This window comes from Alosa sapidissima, chromosome 16 (assembly GCF_018492685.1).
Source record: "Alosa sapidissima isolate fAloSap1 chromosome 16, fAloSap1.pri, whole genome shotgun sequence".
In the NCBI taxonomy this organism is placed as follows: Eukaryota; Metazoa; Chordata; class Actinopteri; order Clupeiformes; family Clupeidae; genus Alosa; species Alosa sapidissima.
Window position 1 is genome coordinate 8,028,350 of NC_055972.1, and position 20,200 is coordinate 8,048,549.

Here is a 20,200-nt window from a genome sequence, read left to right on the forward strand (position 1 = left end):
TCACCTTTCCCCCCGTACTGACTGAGGGAGCTATAGGGGTGAGTTGGGGAGGGTGTGTGTGTGCATGTTTCAGGAAGTCTCGCGACCTGCGAATGATATTTGTCAATCCACCGCATCGGTGACATGAGATCACGCAGTGGAAGCATGCCAGACATGACAAGACACCTTGTCGCTGGCCAGTGGATATGCCTCTAAAGGGTGGGGTGGCCTGTGTGCCTTCTGGGGAACATGACCTCACTGTGCTATGCGATTTTTTTTAGTGTCCATGAGAATTGGGTGTGTATATATAAAACGGATGATGGAGCTGGGCAGACAGACATTGCAAAAGCAGCCACTGCAAGACAACCCACACAGACACTGTAACAGACACCAAGCGACATGGGATTGCTTAGCGTTGAAGAGCTGGTAGGCATTATTTTTTGGGCATGACTGCTAACAAACTTGTGTGTGGTTTGTGTGAGTTTATGGGGGTAGATGATTTTTGACACTTTTTTTGTAAATAGGTGAGCGTGTTTGCCAATTACAATTACTGCCTCACAGGGTTGCCAACAGACTTAACCAGACCGTTAATAGAAGCCAGTCCTACTCCTCGGGCAAAACCTCACTTATCTATACATTTTTGCTTTAGTTAAAAGCCATAACAATGCTACACTGTATAGTATACTATGTGATTTTTCCTTGTTGTGAGAAGACTGACAGAGTCTGGTCCCACCATAGGTCACAGGAAAGCGCTGTGATGGCAAGGACACTGGAGGGGCTTGTGCTGATGTGTATGCAACAGGGGAGTACGAAGCATCGATTCATCAGGAGAAACAAGACGGTGTGCGCTCACAGACAAAACAGGGAGCTACCACAAGAAATGATGTCACACAGAATGAGCTCAACCTCAAAGTAAGGGTCCACGTCGATACATTGTGATAATAGTATAAGTATAAGTATATATACTCTTTTGATCCCGTGTGGGAAATTTGGTCTCTGCATTTATCCCAATCCGTGAATTAGTGAAACACACACAGCACACAGTGTACACAGTGAGGTGAAGCACACACTAATTCCGGCGCAGTGAGCTGCCTGCATCGACAGCGGCGCTCGGGGAGCAGTGAGGGGTTAGGTGCCTTGCTCAAGGACACTTCAGCCGTGCCTACTGGTCGGGGTTTGAAACGGCAACCCTCCGGTTACAGGTCCGAAGTGCTAACCAGTAGGCCGTGAGGATAAACCGATTTAAATGTATTAAACTGCCGCTGATGTATGGAGCCAGTTATCATAAAATGTGAGGGGACATGCTGCTCACAAGACAAAGGTGACAAATACAATCCATGCTAAATCACAGTGAGATTGGTCTTCATTTCACTTACATTTTGTATGATTGAAAACTCCTCAGTCATGTTGAAGTGTAAAATAACTGGACAAATATTCAATGGGATAAACGCAGGGAAAAAAGTAAAACTCTTAAGCACTTCCTGCTGGAATAAAGAAGTGCCTGTGTCATGCAGATAGACATATCAGGACATCTGAAGCTGGAGACCGTTGATGACCTCTACAATATCATTGAGCTGAAAAAGAGAAGGAGACAGAGGAAACCAATTGTCCACAAGAAAGAGCCTGAGCCTGAAGTCGTGGTAAGGGACATGAATGAGCACTGTCGATTTCACTTTGACCATTCCAGGAAATCTCAACACCAGTAAAGGCTAGCATTACCAATGCCAGCTAACAAATGCTTTCCATTCACTTAAGGAAACAATATATTTTTCATGGTCAATGTTGTCTTGTTCTAGCCGGAAATAGTGGATGAGGCCATGTTCCTGAAAGCTGCTATGGAGAACAAGCTGCCAGTGATTGACAAGTACCTGGCCGATGGAGGAGACGCCAATACCAGCGACCATGTGAGTTTGAAGGACTTACATCTCTCAATTGTTTCTCTTTAATAAAAAAAAACATCTTTTTATGTTTTCACTCATTCTGTTAGTACATCTCTGAAGTCTATGTCTTTGTTTTTTTAGTTCAAACGTTCTGCACTACACAAGGCCAGCTATCAAGGTCATATTGATGTTATGAAGAGACTCTTGGAGGCTGGGGGATCCATAGAGATGAAAGACAAGGTAGAACACCAAAACAAACTCTCTGAGGCCAAATCCTATTCACAGCAGCAGAACCTCTAAATAAGACATTCTTTGACTTTTAAAAATGTGTAAATGAATGTTTACAGGGATTTTAATTACATTATTATTCTTTTGCTTTTCAAGTTGGATGCCACAGCTGTGCATTGGGCCTGCCGAGGGGGCAGCCAGCCTGCCCTTGAACTCCTCCTGAACCAAGGGGGCAAATTCAACTCCCGAGATAAGGTATTAATGGATAAACACAGCGACTCTAGCGATAAGTCAGATAAAGATGTTAAATTAAGTGGAACCGACTTGTCATAGATCCTTAGCCTTCGGCTACTGTTACAGCAAAGCCTGCCTGACCCTATTAACGCTCTGACAGTAGCCTCAGTCCACTCACGTGCCACATTACTCTCTCTTTCTCTGTGGGCAGTTACGGAGTACACCCCTCCACGTGGCGGTGAGGACTGGACACTATGAGTGCGCAGAATACCTCATACACTGTGGAGCAGACATCAACGCTAAAGACAGAGTAAGACAAAGCCACACCATTTGCACTTCATGTTATTCAAAGAAACAGCAGTGCAGATTGATGTTGTATATTATTTTGTTGTAATGTTGTATCTTTGTATTTTGTAATTTTTGCAGGATGGCGACACACCTATGCATGATGCCGTGAGGATAAACCGATTTAAATTTATTAAACTGCTGCTGATGTATGGAGCCAGTCTTAAAACCAAGAATCTGGTAAGTAACCTACAGTTACTACATGATTTTACTAATACAGCAGATGGAGTTACAGCACTCTGTACTTATAGATTGCCATCTAGTGTCCAAAAATGGCACAGCACAGCAGACACTTTCTCCTTAGTGAATTTTTATCAAGAAGAATGTTGTGAACCCGAGGATGAAAATCAGCAGGATATTTAGAAATTAATTGGGCAGTCAGTTTCAGGCTTATGAGTATGACGTTTTGCAAACATCAAAGTAGAAATTAGTAATATCCTGACATGATGTATGATGTATTTTTGTATGTGGTCTTTTTCTCCTAGGATGGAAAGTCACCAATGGAAAGTCTTCTAGCATGGCAGAGTGGAGCCAAGACCATCCTATGCAACTTTAAAGACGATGATGTGAACACAACCAAGTGAAGGGACATGGGGAAGCATTTGGTGATATTATATCGCAGAGCTCTAGGATATTGGACTGGACTAGGTCTTCGCTACAGGTCAACAAGTAGAGTAGTCCTATAGGCAAAACAAATTGGCTGGCCAATTTAAAGATGAACTTTGGTATTTCTAATTTGCCTTGTGCTGATATTACCGGTCTTGAAAGTGATCTGTTTTTGATGGACAACTAAATGCAGAATGAAACATTGTTGTTTTGATGTACAGTAGGCATAATGCTTGGTAATGAGAGTACAAGCTGTCAGCTCTGCAGTCTGAATGAATATTATCAGGTGTATGCAGAGGTGTTTGACACTGCTGACAGATGACAGATAAAACAGATATTCTCTGGTCTTGATGACAGGAAATGTATGTGATCAATGGTTTGTGGAGGTAGAAACAGAGTGAGTGCATGTAATGCAAACAGCTGAGCATGGAAGATACTTTTTCTAGATGAAACTTGTATATTTGTCTTTTTTCTGTTAATGGATGTTTTATAGATTTTCAACTAATTTAAATATTGTTATAATAAAGCTTTCTTTTGTGTTTTCATACTTTTGTTGTTGCTTTCTTGTGGTCTGCATAGCCTACGTGATTTTCTATCCAACACCAAATTCACAAACCATCACAGGCCTGGCCTAAACATGCAAAATAGCGTTGCAAAACAAGACCGTATTGGACCTACATGTTAATTCATCAACGAAATATAACCTAAAGTAAACATTAATTCCACCCAACCATGATAGTGTGGGGTTGACGTGTTTAATCGAGATCATAATCACTTCTTTGCAAAGTCTCTCAAGTGCCCATTGGTCCTCACCACAAAACAATCTGCGCTGTTAGCCTACACTTGTAGCCTACGTCACATACTCGATGTTTTTCCGAACAGTCCCATCATGCCATGCGGCCAACTCCCGTCAACCATTGGTGGAATTCAAAAACAGGACCGCAGTTTGATTCGACTTGCATGACAGAATACGGAATGTTTGGGATTTTCTGGCGAGACGCTAAATTTCCCTTCGCGTAAGTAGAAATCGTTACTATCTTTTAACGTTACCATAGGTGTGTTTTCCATCTCAAACCTTTAATGCAACGACCAGGACTACTTAAGAGATGGTTTGAGTAACATTCATCGATAGTTATGACAGTTCTGTAGCTGTTTTTCAGCTAGCCAGCGTAACGTTACTGCCCAACGTCAATTCATCTTTATCCTTTATGGGGTTTATTGGGGGGCAGAATTTTCATTGATGTTCCTTTACCCTTTAGCTAGCTACTGTAGCTGCTGTCGCTCTCTCTGCTCCATTCTGATAACGTTAATTACAGTTCGTTAGTAGCAGCTCATTCCCTAGCTAACGTTAACCATCCAGAGCTAACAACAATATGCACCTGCTCAGATTCGTTTCAGATATTAAAAGAGTTATCATAGAGTTCTCAATTGATGATTAATTTTCATAGGCATCACAGATAAGTTATTCAAGTGGTTATAGCTATTGAGGCCATCATGGCTTTGTGTTCGTTTGTTTTTAGAGAAAAATGGATACTTGTATGAACACTAAAATGGAGAGGTTGGAGTCAGAAGATGTTGCTGATTTGAGGAAAGACTTGCTGTCGGAATTTTCAGTTATGTCTGACGGCCAGGTAAGGAAAGTTTCCTTTGAAAATCAACTGTGAGGCGTATGTCGTATGCCCTATGCGTATGTCAGAATCCAAAAAGATTTCACAACATGGCCCTAATGTTGTTGTTTTTTTTTTATTACTGTTTTTTTTTTTTTTTTTTTTTTTTACAGAACTCCACAACTGAAGCAAAGGAGCATTTGAAGGTGTACCTTCGAATAAGACCATTTACCTCGTTCGAGACAGAAAATGGCGAGTCACAAGTATGTGTGGTAAAATGCAACATTTTCCTCTTCTAATGTATTGTTAAGTTGGATCTTTAACTGCACGGTCCCTTTAACATCAATCTTTCATATCCCGTTTGTAGGATTGCGTGGCCATAGAAACGCCCGATACTGTCCTTCTGAAGGCACCAACCATGTCGCTATCCTCTCGACTGAGTGACAAATCAGCATCACAGACGGCACAGCGGTTTCAGTTTTCGCAGGTGACCCACCCATGTCCATACAGGCATACATACATACATACATACATACATCAAAGTTTCATTGTTGTCTTGGTGCTCTTGCTTTGTTCCCAAACCGTCTATATATTATGCAATCGGTATGTGTTCTGTATACATTCATTATTTATGCATGAACTCGTTTGTTTTCGGAAGGTCTATGGTCCTGACACAACACAGAAGGAGATGTTTGATGGAACAGTGAAGACTCTTGTCAAGGATGTGCTGGAAGGAGGGAATTCTTTGGTCTTCACATATGGAGTCACAAACGCAGGAAAGACGTACACTTTTTTAGGTATGGGATGTATTGCCTTAATTTTAACTCGCTTACAGACAAATATGTATTTTCATTAAGATTTTGGTTTTTCAGGTTGGTCCCAACTAAGACTTTATTTCCCCTCTATAGGATGAGTTTCAGGTTTCCACTGACCGTTAAAACTGTTCATATATGATCCCTCCCTAATTCGACTAAGACCATTTGAGCTTTGGTCTTGTTAGATGTCCAGATGGCAGCCAAAGGCCATATTGACTTGAAAATAAAAAATATATATTTTTTTGGTTCCTTCATATATTTGTTGCCATTACTTATTTGTAAACAGTCAGTGGTGTCATTTGAGGAGTTATCGGATGCTGAGTTTTCCGATGCTTACGCTCCTTTGGATTGTTTGCTTCTGTCTATTTATTTTCCTCTCTGCATGTTATCTTTAAAGGCGCTCTAAGCGATGCTGGGTAACGTCACTTCTGTTGACGTTCAAACAAAACAGAAAGCTGGCTCACTACTTCCTCCCCCTCCCTCCCGTGCAAATAAAACTTTTCTAAACACGCATCTCGTCGGTGATTTGCTGGGACAGTTTATGTGGTTTTGCCAAGCGGCAAAAGTGACAAAAAAATGTTTGGCCTAAAAAACATATGACATTTAATCTAATCAATTTGTTTGAAAAATTGTTGTGTATAGCATTGTGTTTTCTGGTTAGCATCACAGCCTTTATTTTTATTTTTATTTTTTAACTCCAGGTCCAGAAACAAATGCAGGAATCCTGCCACGGTCTTTGAACGTCATCTTCAGCAGCATCGAAGGCCACATCTACACGCAGATGAATCTGAAACCCCAGAGGTGTCGAGAGTTCATCAGGCTCGCCGCGGACCAACAAAGCGAAGAGGCCACCATGAAACGGAGCCTCTTTAGACTTCTCAAAGAGGTAGCCACACGGCCACAGCCTCACAGCACTTAGGCCAAGATGTGTTGAGGTTTCAGTGCTTTTGACTAATCTGCTTTCTTTTTGTTCTTTTCCTAAGTCTGATGCAAGGAACACAAGCAGCCAATCAAACTCCAGGATAAATCCGGAAGGTAATGTAATAGGGTATAACTTCGTCAAAAATGTGTGTATCTTCCACCAAGTCATTTTCTTTAAAAAAAACAAAAAAAAAAAAAAAACCACCTGTGTGTGTCCGATATGTTCTCGATAGGCTCCACGCTGAGTGAACTAGATGGCTCCCTGATGGAGGACGGTTTCAACCTGGACCTGGAGGAGCACACCAAGTTCTCTGTCTGGGTGTCCTTCTGTGAGATCTACAACGAGAACATCCACGACCTGCTGGAGCCTGTGCCGACCGGGGCCGCAAGGAGACCTGCCCTCAGGCTTTCCCAGGATGTCAAGGGGAACTTATTTGTCAAAGGTAGAAGTGCACATTTGAAATGGAAATACTAATGCAGGTCCGTCTTTCATGTGACTTCAAATACTTATTTAAAAAAAAAAATAAATAAATAAAAAAAATGTTCTGTTTGGATATGTAGATTTGCGGTGGGTGCAGGTAAACAGTGCTGAGGAAGCTTATAAAATCATGAAAGTGGGCAAGAAGAACCAAAGCTTCTCCAGTACTAAACTCAACCAGCTGTCAAGCAGAAGGTTTGTGCTCCTTTACATGATGCTTTTTGCAAATTCAAACTAGACTTTAATACAGCACTGCTATCTGAAGGCCGCTCACACGATTATTTGAATTATGTTATAAGTAACTAGTTGCAAGAGGCTTTTTGAGAGCTGTGGATCTTGTTGCTTTTTGTTTGATTGTTTATCTCTGTTCAGCCATAGCATCTTTTCCATCCGAGTCATGCGCATTGATGACGTTGGGCTTCCTAGAGTCAAAACGGTTAGCGAGTAAGTGTCACGTCTCGTTTTACTTACAGTCTGCAAATTTTTTGGCGTACAGCTAGGCATGTTCCATATTATAAATATAATATTTATATTTATTTGTTTATTTTAAAGGTTGTCCTTGTGCGACCTGGCTGGCTCGGAAAGGTGTGCCAAAACTCAGAATGTAGGCGATCGCTTGAAAGAGGCAGGAAACATCAACACCTCATTGCTCACTCTGGGGAAATGTATAAACATACTGCGGCACAACCAGCAAGCTAAGTAAGTTCTGTGTGTTCAACGCTTGTCTAATCTCATAACAAGCACACACAAAAACAGCCAGTGTGATTAATGAGTGTTTTTTGTGGGGTTCCCCTCTCAATCTTTTCCTCTTAGGGTGCCCCAACTTGTGCCCTTTCGAGAGAGCAAGCTCACACATTACCTCCAGAGCTACTTCATGGGACGAGGCAAAGCCTGCATGATTGTCAACGTCAACCAGTGCGCCTCAGTGTATGACGAGACGCTCAACGTGCTCAAGTTCTCTGCTGTTGCACAGAAGGTGTGTGGGTGTGGGTGTGGGTTTTGGTTCGGTGTTTGTTTACTTTCCCAGACTGTTGTGTTACTGTGTGCTTTCTGATGTCTTTACACAACAAACATCTAAACTTTTGGTGTCCGTTCGTAGCTTCTGGTGTCTGGTTCATCAGACCTGTTCTAACTCTTCCTCTCTTAAACTCTCTCGCCACCCCCCACCCCACCCCACCTTTTTTTTCACTCTTCACTCTTTCTCTCTAGGTGGTGGTCCTGAGCACCAAGACGATTCCAGTCGTGGAGGTAGGCAAGAAGGGCGCGAGGAAGGTGTCGTTCATCATCAACAACGCTGAGCACCGGAATCTGGAGCGGAAGCTGCGCAGGAGCTCGCTGGTGCAGTGGGACTCCAGCCTGGAGGATGTGCAGGAGGATGAAGATGACTGGGAGGAAGAGGAGGACGATTCAGTGACTGATCTCGTCGAACCATATGAAGTTTGTTTCAACTTGCCTTTTATTCAATTATTCATCTGTAGATTTACTATTACTTAAGAAATCGTTAATAGATTAGACTGAAAGGCTGCTTTTCAATTGACTGATCATCTATCCATTAAGTCTTAATTAGTTTTTACTGTCTGTGTCTGTAATAGGAGCAGTTGAGACTGGTGGAGGAGCTGAAAGAAGAGCTTCAGAAAGTGAAGTCTGACAACATGCTGGTGGAGTGTCGTATCCGTGAGGAGGTCACCAACGACTTCTCTGAGCTTTTCACACAGATGGAGGCTGACTTCAGGTAAGGCAACCTTTAGATGAGAAGGCCATGTTTTACAGGTGGCACTCTTAAAGGTGAGGCCATGATTCTGTGAACAGGTTGTTGTTTGAGCTCCACAGATATCAATCAGATTACACCTCTAAAACCTCCATGCTCTTTGGCTGGCGAAATGCTTGCTTCCATTTACATAGCCAGAACACCAGGGCTTGAGCGTATTCATAGAACAGACAGCTACCATGAGGACCAATTTGACAGCTACTAGTACAATGAGAGCCCATTTGGATTGCACCTTTAAGTTGAGGTCGTGCTTGCTGTGCAAGTTGTTGAGCTCCACAGCCAAAATGCACCTCGGCTTTTTTCATGCTCCTCAAGCTCTGATTTGCTGCAATAATTTACTGTTTGATCTGAGCCAATTTGTTTACATTCCACTTACATAGCAAGGTGTTTTTGTTTGTTTGTTTGTTTGTTTGTTTGCCCTCTGTGTATGCTAAAAAAAAAACAGCCAGGGGAACCTGAGGACTAATCTTTTGTACTTGATAAAAGGTGTATTGAATTTGAATTGATGTATTTGTATTCTATGGAAGTCAGTCTTAACCATACGTTTAAAATCTGTCTTGTAGTGAACGCTTGGCTAAAGAGAAGGCCATGATTGAGGAGAGGTGTGAGAGACGCCTTGAGCTCCTGAAGGAGTTGGTCAAGAAGAACTCCCGCCATGATGAAGATGAGGATGGTGTTCAGTCAAATGTATGTCACTCAGCTCAAATGCTCCAAAGGCACTCCTGTAAATATTAACCAAAAAGTAGCAATACTTTTGCTGTTTCCATATTTCAAGTTGCTGTCCTTTGAATTTCTTTCTTTCTTGCTTGCTCGCTTGCTCTCTTGCGCTGTCTCTTTCTCTAGGACGAGCAGTGTCTTGACGAAATGATAGACTCTATGTGCAGTGACGTGGAGAGCATCAGGAAGGATGCCGAGGCGGCCCAGTCCTGCCTGGTCAGCCACCCTGCCCCTGCCCCCGCCCCCATTGCCATGCTGAGCGACCTTCAGAGGAAGGTCACCGAGCTCACACAGGAGCTCATTCAAAGCCAGAGCCTTCTCTCCAAGAAAACCTCAGGTGTGTGTGTGTGTGTGTGTGTGTGTGTGTCTGCTCCTTCCTTACTCCCTCTGAGAATATCAAGAAGGAAACGAGGCAGCAGTGCAAGCAGGTTGGAGGATTCAGAGACAGAAATGCTGTACGTGAGGACGAACACGCGCACATGTGTGTGTGCAGTTGTGCACGCCTCCAGGCTCTTACTGGTGTTCTGCTGATCCCTCTCCCACTACCTTCTAGTCAGCTGATGGTGCTGTGATCATACAAGAGCTCTTGCGTGATCACAGTAGCAGTAATACAGTGTTGAATTCTATTTGTGGTGGTGGGTTTGCAGAACTTTAACTCATTGAATGCCAAGCTGTTTTCGGGAGCTTTGTCCTAGAGTGCCAGCAATCTAGACCATTGTTGATGATTTTTGTACAGCCACAGCATATTCTGTGTTATAGCTATGAACACATACAATGGCTCGTTTAAAAGGTGAGACTTTAAGCTCTCGGTGGGTGCAAACCGTGTATTTATACACGCCTCTGTTCCTGAGAAATCCCAAGCTAAACAGTGGCTAGTTTTCATCAAAATCGCAGTTTTTTTTCTTCTAGAAATGGAGATATAACGTCTTTCATGAAATATGAATATAATATAAGTGTTGCCTGTTACTTGTGTAAACTTTTCCGGGAAGTGATCAGCGAGACTGCCACCTAGTGATAGACCCACGAAAATGGCCTGGTTTTGACCTGACGTGCATGCGTCACTGATTAGACCCAAAGCGGCAACCGAGTTATGATAAAATGTCCAGATAAAATGTCCAGATTGTGCGTTTTCATGAGTTTTCGATCGTCATATATTTTATTTCCATTAATCACAGTTCCCAAAATCACATATAAGGTGTGTTAGAGTGTCTAGTTTCGTAATTAAAAAAAAAAAGCTAAAAACGTAATATTACGTTTTTGGCACTCAATGAGTTAACTTGAATGCAACAGTTTTTAACAAATTAGCGCAGCGTGGTTATGATGCTAACCAGATTTAAGTACAATTTAGTACAACCTGGATAAATCATTGTGTGGTGGTCAATGTTGATATTGTAGTGGGCCGCCACAAATAAGTCAATGTATGGGAAACACTAATATTCATCAGGAGGACTGTTCTGTACAAAAACAATCTGGTATTGTCTGAATGTGAAGACAGTACTGTGGTTATTTGTACAGAATGTTGATGAGTGTTCGTCAGTGTGATTCTGTGCAACCACATTACCCAGTGGAGCACTGACCTACCATTGCTAATGTCAACCCTTTGGAGAAATGGATTAATATTCCTGCATGGGGTGCTGTTTTGTCGTACTTGTACTAAACCAACTTATTGTCCCTGCTAACTCATGGCATGTGATTTCCCTGTCTGTTTCCCCCAGAACTGGACAAGCAACAAAAGCAATCCAGGGAGGAGCTTGAGGAGACTAAAAAAGTAAAAAGAAACATTGTCCCTAATCCTAAACGCTGCTGTGTTTTATTTTTTGGCTCAAATTGGATGACCTTTTGTGTGTGTGTCTGTGTGTCTGTAGAAGCTGCAGTCTCAGGAGGTCCGCTGTGAAGAGCAAATGGCCATGTGTCACCAGAAGGACTCAATGGTCAGCAAACTGCAGGCCACTATTGACATGCAGACTGAGGCCACCACTAAAGATGTGAGCCCATTTCTGTTCTCCTGGTATCCATTACACTGTGTGCATCCTATATGCAGTGGTGCACAGTCAGTTACAGCGCATGCGTGTGCCTTTACAGTCTGTGTGCGCGTCTGCGTGCAGAACTTAAAGTTCTGAGGAACTGTGGTGGTGGCCAGGTGGTATGAGATTTGAAAATAGATTTTTATATATAATGGCTTCGAAGTTTTTCAGGGATATCCAGGACGACTTGTCCCGGCTTTAAGCTATATGTAAGCGTACGCAGAACTTTCTGTGGTTTCCCTTTCTCCTATCGGGTCCGTCTAAAGAGGGCTGTTCTCCGTTCACAGAGAGCGCTGATTGACTCCATCCGAAAAGAGCTCTTGGAACTGCGGGCCAAATGCACCTGCACAGGTGCGGGTGGACGGAGCTCTCAGACCGAGACCAGGAAGCGGAGGCAGCAACAGGGGGAGGGGCTGGACGAGCAGCCCCCTCTAAAGAAAGGTATAGAGCCTGCCCCAGCTGCTGAAAAACCGCCGCCGCACCACATGGCCACCAGGACGGCCGCTCGGGACAGGCTGCCTAAAGGGCGTAGATACGTGCAGGGCCGCAGGCGCTCGGGACTGAGGAAGTAGTGTGGTTTGAAATGTGATTTGGGAGACTGCATCATTTTTCAATTTTATTATTTTTTTAATGTTTGCACATTTTAATAATAAAAAGTATTTTTTTTTTTTTTTTTTTTTTTTGTATGAGTTGGGAATGGGTTGGGATATTTTGAGACTATTTATGACACTGAGTGGCTACAGCAATGAATAGAACATTTTGATATCATCTTTTATTCCAGTCCCACTGTAAGATCTTTCTGTACATGTATACAAACAAACATACTCATGAAGAAGGCCTATAAAAAAGGCTTGATATATATATTCAAATAAGATGCATAGGAATACTGTTTATAAAAAATAGTGCAAGATCATACGTGGAAAGTTGTTGGGCAAAGCCATACGTGATCAAAACAAACATTTTTGTATGGGTCTCATGAGCATTCATCACAGGATGCAAAGTGTACCATGATTGTCAGTGTGTCATTGAGTCAGAATTACTTAACTCATGTTTTCACAACTGGTGTTAAATAGACTGATTTGGACATTACTGTCTCCTCAGGTGCTGTAGATGACTGTGACCTCTCAGAGCTCTCTGACCCCTCAGAGGTCAAAGGTCAACCAGAGGTCACGCAGGCGGAGTCTCAGCTGAAGGGTGAGCGGTTAGCTGAGTCAGAGCAGCGGCGGCAGTCTCTTGAGCTGCGTCTGCGAGATGTCGCCGCCCAGCTGACGGACCGGCAGCGCGCCCACGATCAGGTTCTGAGAGAGAAGGAGGAACTTGACCGCGAGGTGAACATCCTTCAAAGCAAATCAAGGGAACAGGTCAGAACACTAGCCGAACTGGAAGCTGAGGTCAGCACCACCAAGGCGCAGTTGCAAGCGACTCAAGGGCAGGATGCAGAGGAGCTTGAAAGGACCTGCAAGGAACTGAGTGCTGCCAAAGCACAAATGGCCACTCAAGAGGCAGAGGTCAGAGAGAAGACTGCCCTTATCGAGAAGCTCTCACAGGAAGTTCAGCAGCTTAGAGGCAAAGTGGCCGCAGTTACAACAGACTCGTCTCACCTGGACGACAAAGTGAAGCAGAGGCAGGAGATGGATGATAAGGAGGCCTCCCTCTCTTCCAAGGACAAAGAGCTTTGCCAGAGAGAGAAGGAGCTGTCGGAGAGGGAGGCTGAACTCAAAGTCCTACAAGAGCAGTGCCGTGCGCCGGGTCACGACCGACACGCTGAGCTGGAGAAGGCGCTTGGCCTCCGAGAGGCTACACTGTCTCAGAAAGAGCAGGAGCTGGAGGAGAAACTGGCCACCACAGAGGCCCAACTGGCGGAGAAAGAGGAAGCTCTGGAGGAGAAGCTGGCCATGAAAAGTGCGGAGCATTCTCAGAGAGAGGAGGCGCGAGAGAGGAGGCTGGCGCTTAGAGAGGCGGAGCTCAGTCAGAGAGAGGAGGCCCTAGAGAGGAAGCTGGCTGACCAAGAGGCCGAGTTGGAGAAGAGGACGGCCCTCAGAGAGGCCGAGTTGGAGAAGAGGACGGCCCTCAGAGAGGCCGAGTTGGAGAAGAGGACGGCCCTCAGAGAGGCCGAGTTTCTGCAGAAGGACGAGGAGCTGCGCAGCACCCTCACCGCCAAGGAAGAGGAGTTATCCAAGAGAGAGGGGGAGGTGGAGAAGGCCCAGGCCCATCAGGAGGCCGTAGCCACACAGAGCAAATCGGAGGCGTCGTCGTCGTCGTCCCAGAAGGAGCTGGCCAGCAGGGAGGCGGAGTTAGCCAGCAAGGAGGCGTTGCTGTCGCAGAAGGAGGAGGAGTTGTCGCGGTTGCAGCGTAGCCTGAAGGAGGCGCAGGAGCGGGCAGAGGAGGCGGAGTCGGCGGCGGTGCAGGAGGCGCGGCGCAAGGAGGTCGAGCGCAGGAGGGAGCTGCTGGCCGTGGCGGAGGAGGCCATCGCTCAGAAAGACGGCGAGCTGCAGAAACGAGCCCAGGAGATCAACAGGCACGTGAGAACCAGTGTCCAGACAGAGTTATGCTCTTGCTAGCCCATGATGTCATTTTACACCACTAGTTGTCCTCTTAAAGGAACATTTTATTTTGAGTGGCACTTGTGTAGATTGAGGGGAGTTACAGTTATAGATATATATAAGATCTTGCCTTATGTGGCCAATCTCCATTCATTGCACTGCAGAGTGATTCAGTTTGAGTGTTTTAGTTTGAGCTGTTTGCTTACCCAAAGCCTAACCCTAGGTTCTTTTTCCCTGAATTTGTGTGTTACAGGTTAAAGGAGGAACTGAAAGTGGGCACAGATAAAGTCCAGAGTCTGGCCCTGGATCTGCAGAGACGAGAAGACGACTCATCAGACCTGAAAGAGAAACTGGTCGACTCCAAGAAACAGATTCAACAGGTCCAGAAGGAGGTGAGAGCTCAGCCTTAGAGTGTCAGTGTTCTAAACCTACAGCAAAGCATGTTTTGCATGTTGTGTTCATGGGCCGCACGAAATGTGCCAGTGTCCTGTGGACCGAGTCCTGGGTGTGATATTGACCGTTATGACTGATATCAATGCAATACCAAGTCATTGCCTGTAGATGGCAGCAAAAGACTAGTGTATGGTCCACTGACATAATCTTAATCCCATAATTGCTTTTAACAGTACTATCAATATGCTTTTGTGATTTTTATATGAATCCAGATGTATTGTATTGTGACATAATTATCATTATATGTGTCATATGAAGGTATTAGTGGTGATGCCTACAGCCTCACAGTCTGATTGATATTTAAAGTAGAACATTCCACACATCATCCTTGGGAAACTGTGCAGTCAGGTGCTTCTCAGTAGGACAGCAGACTTTAAGATGAAGAGAGGGAGCTGGAGTAAACTGATCGCTCGCTTTTATTTCAGTGCAAACACTTGACTGACGTTTCGACACTACTGTGTCTTCTTCAGAGTCAACCTTGGTTCTTCGTCTTGATATTTCTGATGCTGTTGCCCTGGGTCTGTGTAGATCTCATCCATGCGGGACGTGGAGAAATCTCTGCGTCAGAAGGTGCAGGACCTGGAGAAGACCAGAGCCCAGCTTCAGAAGGACCTCAGCAGCCGAGACCGCGCCATTCACATGCTCAAGAGTGTAATTCAAAGACATTCAGTCCTCAGCTTCTCCTTTCAAAAATACCATCCACGTGTGTGTGTGTGTGCGTGTGTGTGTGTTCTCATGATTCCCATGTCTCCTTTCACCTCCAGGAACAGTCAGCAGATAAATCAGACGAAACCCTTCAGCTGTATCAGAAAGCCTGCAAAGGTACATCATCTCTCCAGACCTCTCAGAGGTGACTTCATACTTCATGCTGCTGCTGTGATAATGTAATGATGTCTCGCGTGTCTTTGTGTTTGTTTGTTTGTGTGTGTGTTTGTTTGTGTTTGTTGGTTTGTGTGTGTTTGTTTGTGTGTGTGTGTGTGTGTGTGTGTGTGTGTGTGTGTGTGTGTGTGTTTGTGTTTGTTTGTGTGTGTGTGTGTGTGTGTGTGTGTGTTTGTTTGTTTGTGTGTGTGTGTTTGTGTTTGTTTGTTTGTTTGTGTGTGTGTGTGTGTGTGTGTGTGTGTGTGTGTTTGTTTGTTTGTGTGTGTGTGTGTGTTTGTTTGTGTTTGTGTTTGTTTGTTTGTTTGTTTGTTTGTGTGTGTATGTATGTGTGTGTGTGTGTGTTTGTTTGTTTTGTAGACCTGCAGGCGCGTGAGCAGGTGATTGAGGACATGCGCATGGTGCTGACAGAGCAGGAGGAGACTCAGAACCAAATGGACCTGGAGCTGGAGGCCCAGCTGGACCAAAATCAACAACTCACTCAAGGTCACTGAACACACACACACACACACACACACACACACACAATCACACAACTCACTCAAGGCCCCCGGAGACACACACTTAAACTAAACTGACACAGTAGGAGCTCCATAAGCAGTTGGCGCGTAACATGCATGCACACCATAGGCACCACTCATGACCATAACATGCATGCACACCATAGGCACCACTCATGACCATAACATGCATGCACACCATAGACACCACATACCATAATATGCATGCACACCATAGACACCACATATGACCATAACATGCATGCACACCATAGACACCACATACCATAATATGCATGCACACCATAGACACCACATATGACCATAACATGCATGCACACCATAGACACCACATATGACCATAACATGCATGCACACCATAGACACCACATATGACCATAATATGCATGCACACCATAGACACCACATATGACCATAATATGCATGCACACCATAGACACCACATATGACCATAATATGCATGCACACCATAGACACCACATACCATAATATGCATGCACACCATAGACACCACATACCATAATATGCATGCACACCATAGACACCACATATGACTACTCAGCTACTCCACTTTGGCTGCACTCTCACAATGCACACAATTCAGTTGCATCACACAGAGCCGAGTGCACATTGCTATTGTTAGATGGAATGACCAAAGCCAGGTCCCCATGGGCGCTTTTGGACCCGAATGTGTTCCCCCCCGAGAGCCTATCATTTTGAGCACTGCCATATAGTTACATTAATGACTCTTAATGGAAATCACATTCCTGATCGGCCCTGTGAGGTAAATATTCTGAACACTCTTTCATATAGTTATGTTAGTAACTCGGTGACCCTGAGGGAAATCACATCCCAGTTGTGTCCAGTGAGGTAAATTTTCTGTTTTAACTACAGAGGTGGAGAAACTGAAGACTCTGCTGCTGAAGCAGGACAGCAGGAGGGATGTTGGCATGACGGGAGAGATGGACACTCAGGCCAGAGAGGAGCTGGCCCAGGCACAGGAGAACCTAAAGGTAAACACACACACACACACACACACACACACACACACACACATAGGGCAGCCGTGGCCTACTGGCCTACCTGCAACCAAATGTACCCTTACAATAAAGTTACCTTACCTTACTTACCTTACACACACACAGGGCACACACACACACACATAGGGCACACACACACATAGGGCATAGGGCAGCCGTGGCCTACTGGCCTACCTGCAACCAAATCTACCCTTACAATAAAGTTACCTTACCTTACTTACCTTACACACACACAGGGCACACACACACACACAGGGCACACATAGGGCATAGGGCAGCCATGGCCTACTGGTTAGCACTTCGGACCTGTAACCGGAGGGTTGCCGGTTCGAACCCTGACCAGTAGTAGGCACGGCTGAAGTGCCCTTGAGCAAGGCACCCAACCCCTCACTGCTCCCTGAGCGCCGCTGTTGATGCAGGCAGCTCACTGCGCCGGGATTAGTGTGTGCTTCACCTCACTGTGTGTACACTGTGTGCTGAGTGTGTTTCACTAATTCACGGATTGGGATAAATGCAGAGACCAAATTTCCCTCATGGGATCAAAAGAGTATATATACTATACACACACACACACACACACACACACACACACACACAAACTGCTGTAAAAGGAATCGGCAGCATTGTGTCTTGCACTTGACCTATTGGCTATGATGGGCTGTGAAGAAATCAAGACTAAATTGGTTGGCCATCGTTGGTAAGTACTTCTGCATCCAGAGCATGTGTAGTCAGCAGCAAATTAGACGGGTTTGCCAGAGCTGGTCACATTTAGTTCAATCTCCATCGACATTTTTAACCTCCTGTTGGTGTGGGAATATACACCATCAATGCTTTTTTTACAGTCATCAACCCAGAGTGACCCAATATGCCTGCCTGCCAACATGCCTGTCTGCCTAACTGATATCCTTGACTTGTGAGTAACTGAAAGTTCTTACACCAAGTGTGTGTGTGTGTGTGTGTGTGTGTGTGTGTGTCCGTGTTACCACAGCTGTCCAGTGAGAAGTCCCAGGCGGACCGTAAGAAGTGGCTGGATGAGAAGATGGTTCTGATCCGTCAGGCCAAAGAGGCGGAGGAGAAGAGGAACCAGGAGATGAGGCGCTTTGCAGACGAACGTGAGCGGCACGCCCGGCAGCAGACGGAGCTGGTGAGGAACAACTCCTCGTTAGACTCGTTAGATTTCATTAAGGCAGCAGACGGAGCTGGTGAGGAACAACTCCTCGTTAGACTCGTTAGATTTCATTAAGGCAGCAGACGGAGCTGGTGAGGAACAACTCCTCGTTAGACTCGTTAGATTTCATTAAGGCAGCAGACGGAGCTGGTGAGGAACAACTCCTCGTTAGACTCGTTAGATTTCATTAAGGCAGCAGACGGAGCTGGTGAGGAACAACTCCTCGTTAGACTCTTAACCCTTAAAGGGAATGTTGGGAAATTAACATTCTAAAGAATATCTGGGTTCATTGAATTCAACATAGAATTTTAGAACCTTCAATTGTTGCGGAACTTAAAATGTTCAAAAACCTACACCTTTAAGGGTCAATTTCATTAAGGCAGCAGAAGTGATTCAATTAGTCGCTGTGTGTTTGTGTAATTACTAATGTCTAGCTATATGAAGCATAAAGGACTCGTGTGGAAGAGGACCATTATGTTCGTGGTCGTATGTGTCGTTCGTCGCTGTAAAATATATGTTCAGCTTCGCTTGCTGCAGGATTAGGCTTTTTTTTATTTCCGATGGTGTTCAGTGAAGCTACATTACTGTTGTCAAAGTTTATATCAGACCAAGCAAGTGAAGTTCAGATTTTGTGTGTGTGTGTGTGTGTGTGCGTGCAGGAGGCCATGTCGGAGCGTTTGCGGGAACGGGATCAGGAGATGGAGCGCTGGCGCAAGGACAGGGACACACTGGTGTCTGCGCTCGAGGTGCAGCTCCGCAAACTCGTCGCCTCCAACATGGAGAAGGACCAGCAGCTGCAAAGGCTCCAGCGCAGTAACGACTCCCAACCACTAGAGGTCAGCACAAGGCTGCAAGCCAAATTGCGTGTGTATTTGTGGTGGCTATTCTGAGGCAGTTGTGTCCACAACACTGTTGGAACATGATAAAGGATTATTTTTAAATAGATCCTCTTAAACAGAACTTCTAGGGAAAAGCCCAGTGCGTCCTTTCCCAGGAGACTACAGGGTGTGGTGAGACAGTTTAGTTCTAAATACTGTTGGAACATCACAAGGATAACTTTTAAATAGATATTTGAAAGTAAAACTGAGGGAAATATAAAAAAGGCTAAAGCATGCTTTACTGAAAAAACTAAACAAGTGCTATTTTATTGGTGGAAAATACCACATTCTGAGTTTTGTTTTCATGAGTGTTTTTTATGATGAGATCATATTGCTGATCTGGAGATACCAGTTTCTATCATTCAGCATATTAAGATAATTTTACTTCATGATTTTTTAAAAATATTTGATGTGCACAATGCAGACAAATGACAATAGATGGACGCAGATAAATATAGGCTACAATTACGAATGTAGTTAATAGAATAGCATAGCATTCCTCGATCTTTCCACCTTCATGCATTTGCTACCAATATTCCTTGTATAATCTCAGCCCCTCTTACTCCATCAGCATGGGAACGGATGTAGGACTTATTGTAGATATGTAGGAGATATTGTGTCCCCACTCGTAAGATAGAATGAGAACAGCAAACTTTGATTTGTAATGTACGTGTGATAACAGCCATACTTTTATCGTCAGTGGCTCAATAGTGAATAGCATAATCTTTTTGCGCTGATATGTCCTTTGTGCTGTGTCAGCTCCAGCTCAGCATTTACAGTCTCTAGTGAGGATATCTGTCCTCAGTTATGTGTTCTTCTCACACATCTGTGGAGTCAATGAGCCCCTAATAAACATGGGAAGAATGATTGATTTCTCACAGCATGGTGTGTCTGTGTGTGTTTATGTTTATGCTCTTTGTTTTGTTTGTTTACTACAGGGCGAGGCGTCTGTCGAGCAGCTGCGGAAGCTCTTGTCTGACAGAGAGGCCGAGATCCTGCACCTGAAGGACCAGCTGAGGACCAGCACCCAGCCCGGCCACTCTAACCCAGCACCACCACCCCCGCAGCGGGACTCTTCAACACAGGTCAGCTCCGCCAGAGACTTTCTAATGAGGAGAC

At 44.6% G+C, this 20,200-nt stretch overlaps 2 protein-coding genes across 5 annotated transcripts in view; both read left to right on the forward strand.

Moving 5' to 3' along the window:
- The first annotated feature begins 311 nt into the window (after positions 1 to 311).
- Positions 312 to 3,819, forward strand: ankrd1a (ankyrin repeat domain 1a (cardiac muscle)). Its single transcript, XM_042064836.1, has 9 exons — positions 312 to 405; positions 718 to 891; positions 1,494 to 1,619; positions 1,776 to 1,883; positions 2,001 to 2,099; positions 2,244 to 2,342; positions 2,533 to 2,631; positions 2,748 to 2,846; positions 3,152 to 3,819. Exons 1-9 carry the CDS (start codon positions 379 to 381, stop codon positions 3,248 to 3,250), a joined length of 930 nt encoding a protein of 309 aa, XP_041920770.1. The 5' UTR covers positions 312 to 378; the 3' UTR covers positions 3,251 to 3,819.
- Positions 3,820 to 4,176: 357 nt separating this feature from the next.
- The window catches only part of kif20ba (kinesin family member 20Ba), a 37,506-nt gene continuing 21,482 nt past the window's right edge, over positions 4,177 to 20,200 (forward strand). For 3 of the 4 annotated variants that reach the window (XM_042064783.1, XM_042064785.1, XM_042064786.1), the window contains exons 1-28: positions 4,177 to 4,288; positions 4,793 to 4,903; positions 5,053 to 5,142; positions 5,247 to 5,366; positions 5,538 to 5,676; positions 6,396 to 6,580; positions 6,678 to 6,729; positions 6,849 to 7,058; positions 7,177 to 7,288; positions 7,466 to 7,537; positions 7,646 to 7,792; positions 7,907 to 8,069; positions 8,303 to 8,530; positions 8,686 to 8,825; positions 9,425 to 9,548; positions 9,705 to 9,915; positions 11,294 to 11,346; positions 11,444 to 11,563; positions 11,890 to 12,043; positions 12,704 to 14,120; positions 14,399 to 14,537; positions 15,127 to 15,249; positions 15,363 to 15,420; positions 15,835 to 15,960; positions 16,890 to 17,008; positions 18,024 to 18,179; positions 18,863 to 19,039; positions 20,020 to 20,166. In XM_042064783.1, coding sequence (XP_041920717.1) covers positions 4,799 to 4,903; positions 5,053 to 5,142; positions 5,247 to 5,366; positions 5,538 to 5,676; positions 6,396 to 6,580; positions 6,678 to 6,729; positions 6,849 to 7,058; positions 7,177 to 7,288; positions 7,466 to 7,537; positions 7,646 to 7,792; positions 7,907 to 8,069; positions 8,303 to 8,530; positions 8,686 to 8,825; positions 9,425 to 9,548; positions 9,705 to 9,915; positions 11,294 to 11,346; positions 11,444 to 11,563; positions 11,890 to 12,043; positions 12,704 to 14,120; positions 14,399 to 14,537; positions 15,127 to 15,249; positions 15,363 to 15,420; positions 15,835 to 15,960; positions 16,890 to 17,008; positions 18,024 to 18,179; positions 18,863 to 19,039; positions 20,020 to 20,166 — 4,887 coding nt within the window. In that variant the 5' untranslated portion in view covers positions 4,177 to 4,288; positions 4,793 to 4,798. The remainder of the gene's footprint in view (positions 4,289 to 4,792; positions 4,904 to 5,052; positions 5,143 to 5,246; positions 5,367 to 5,537; positions 5,677 to 6,395; positions 6,581 to 6,677; positions 6,730 to 6,848; positions 7,059 to 7,176; positions 7,289 to 7,465; positions 7,538 to 7,645; positions 7,793 to 7,906; positions 8,070 to 8,302; positions 8,531 to 8,685; positions 8,826 to 9,424; positions 9,549 to 9,704; positions 9,916 to 11,293; positions 11,347 to 11,443; positions 11,564 to 11,889; positions 12,044 to 12,703; positions 14,121 to 14,398; positions 14,538 to 15,126; positions 15,250 to 15,362; positions 15,421 to 15,834; positions 15,961 to 16,889; positions 17,009 to 18,023; positions 18,180 to 18,862; positions 19,040 to 20,019; positions 20,167 to 20,200) is intronic. The other variant, XM_042064784.1, reaches the window with a different exon arrangement.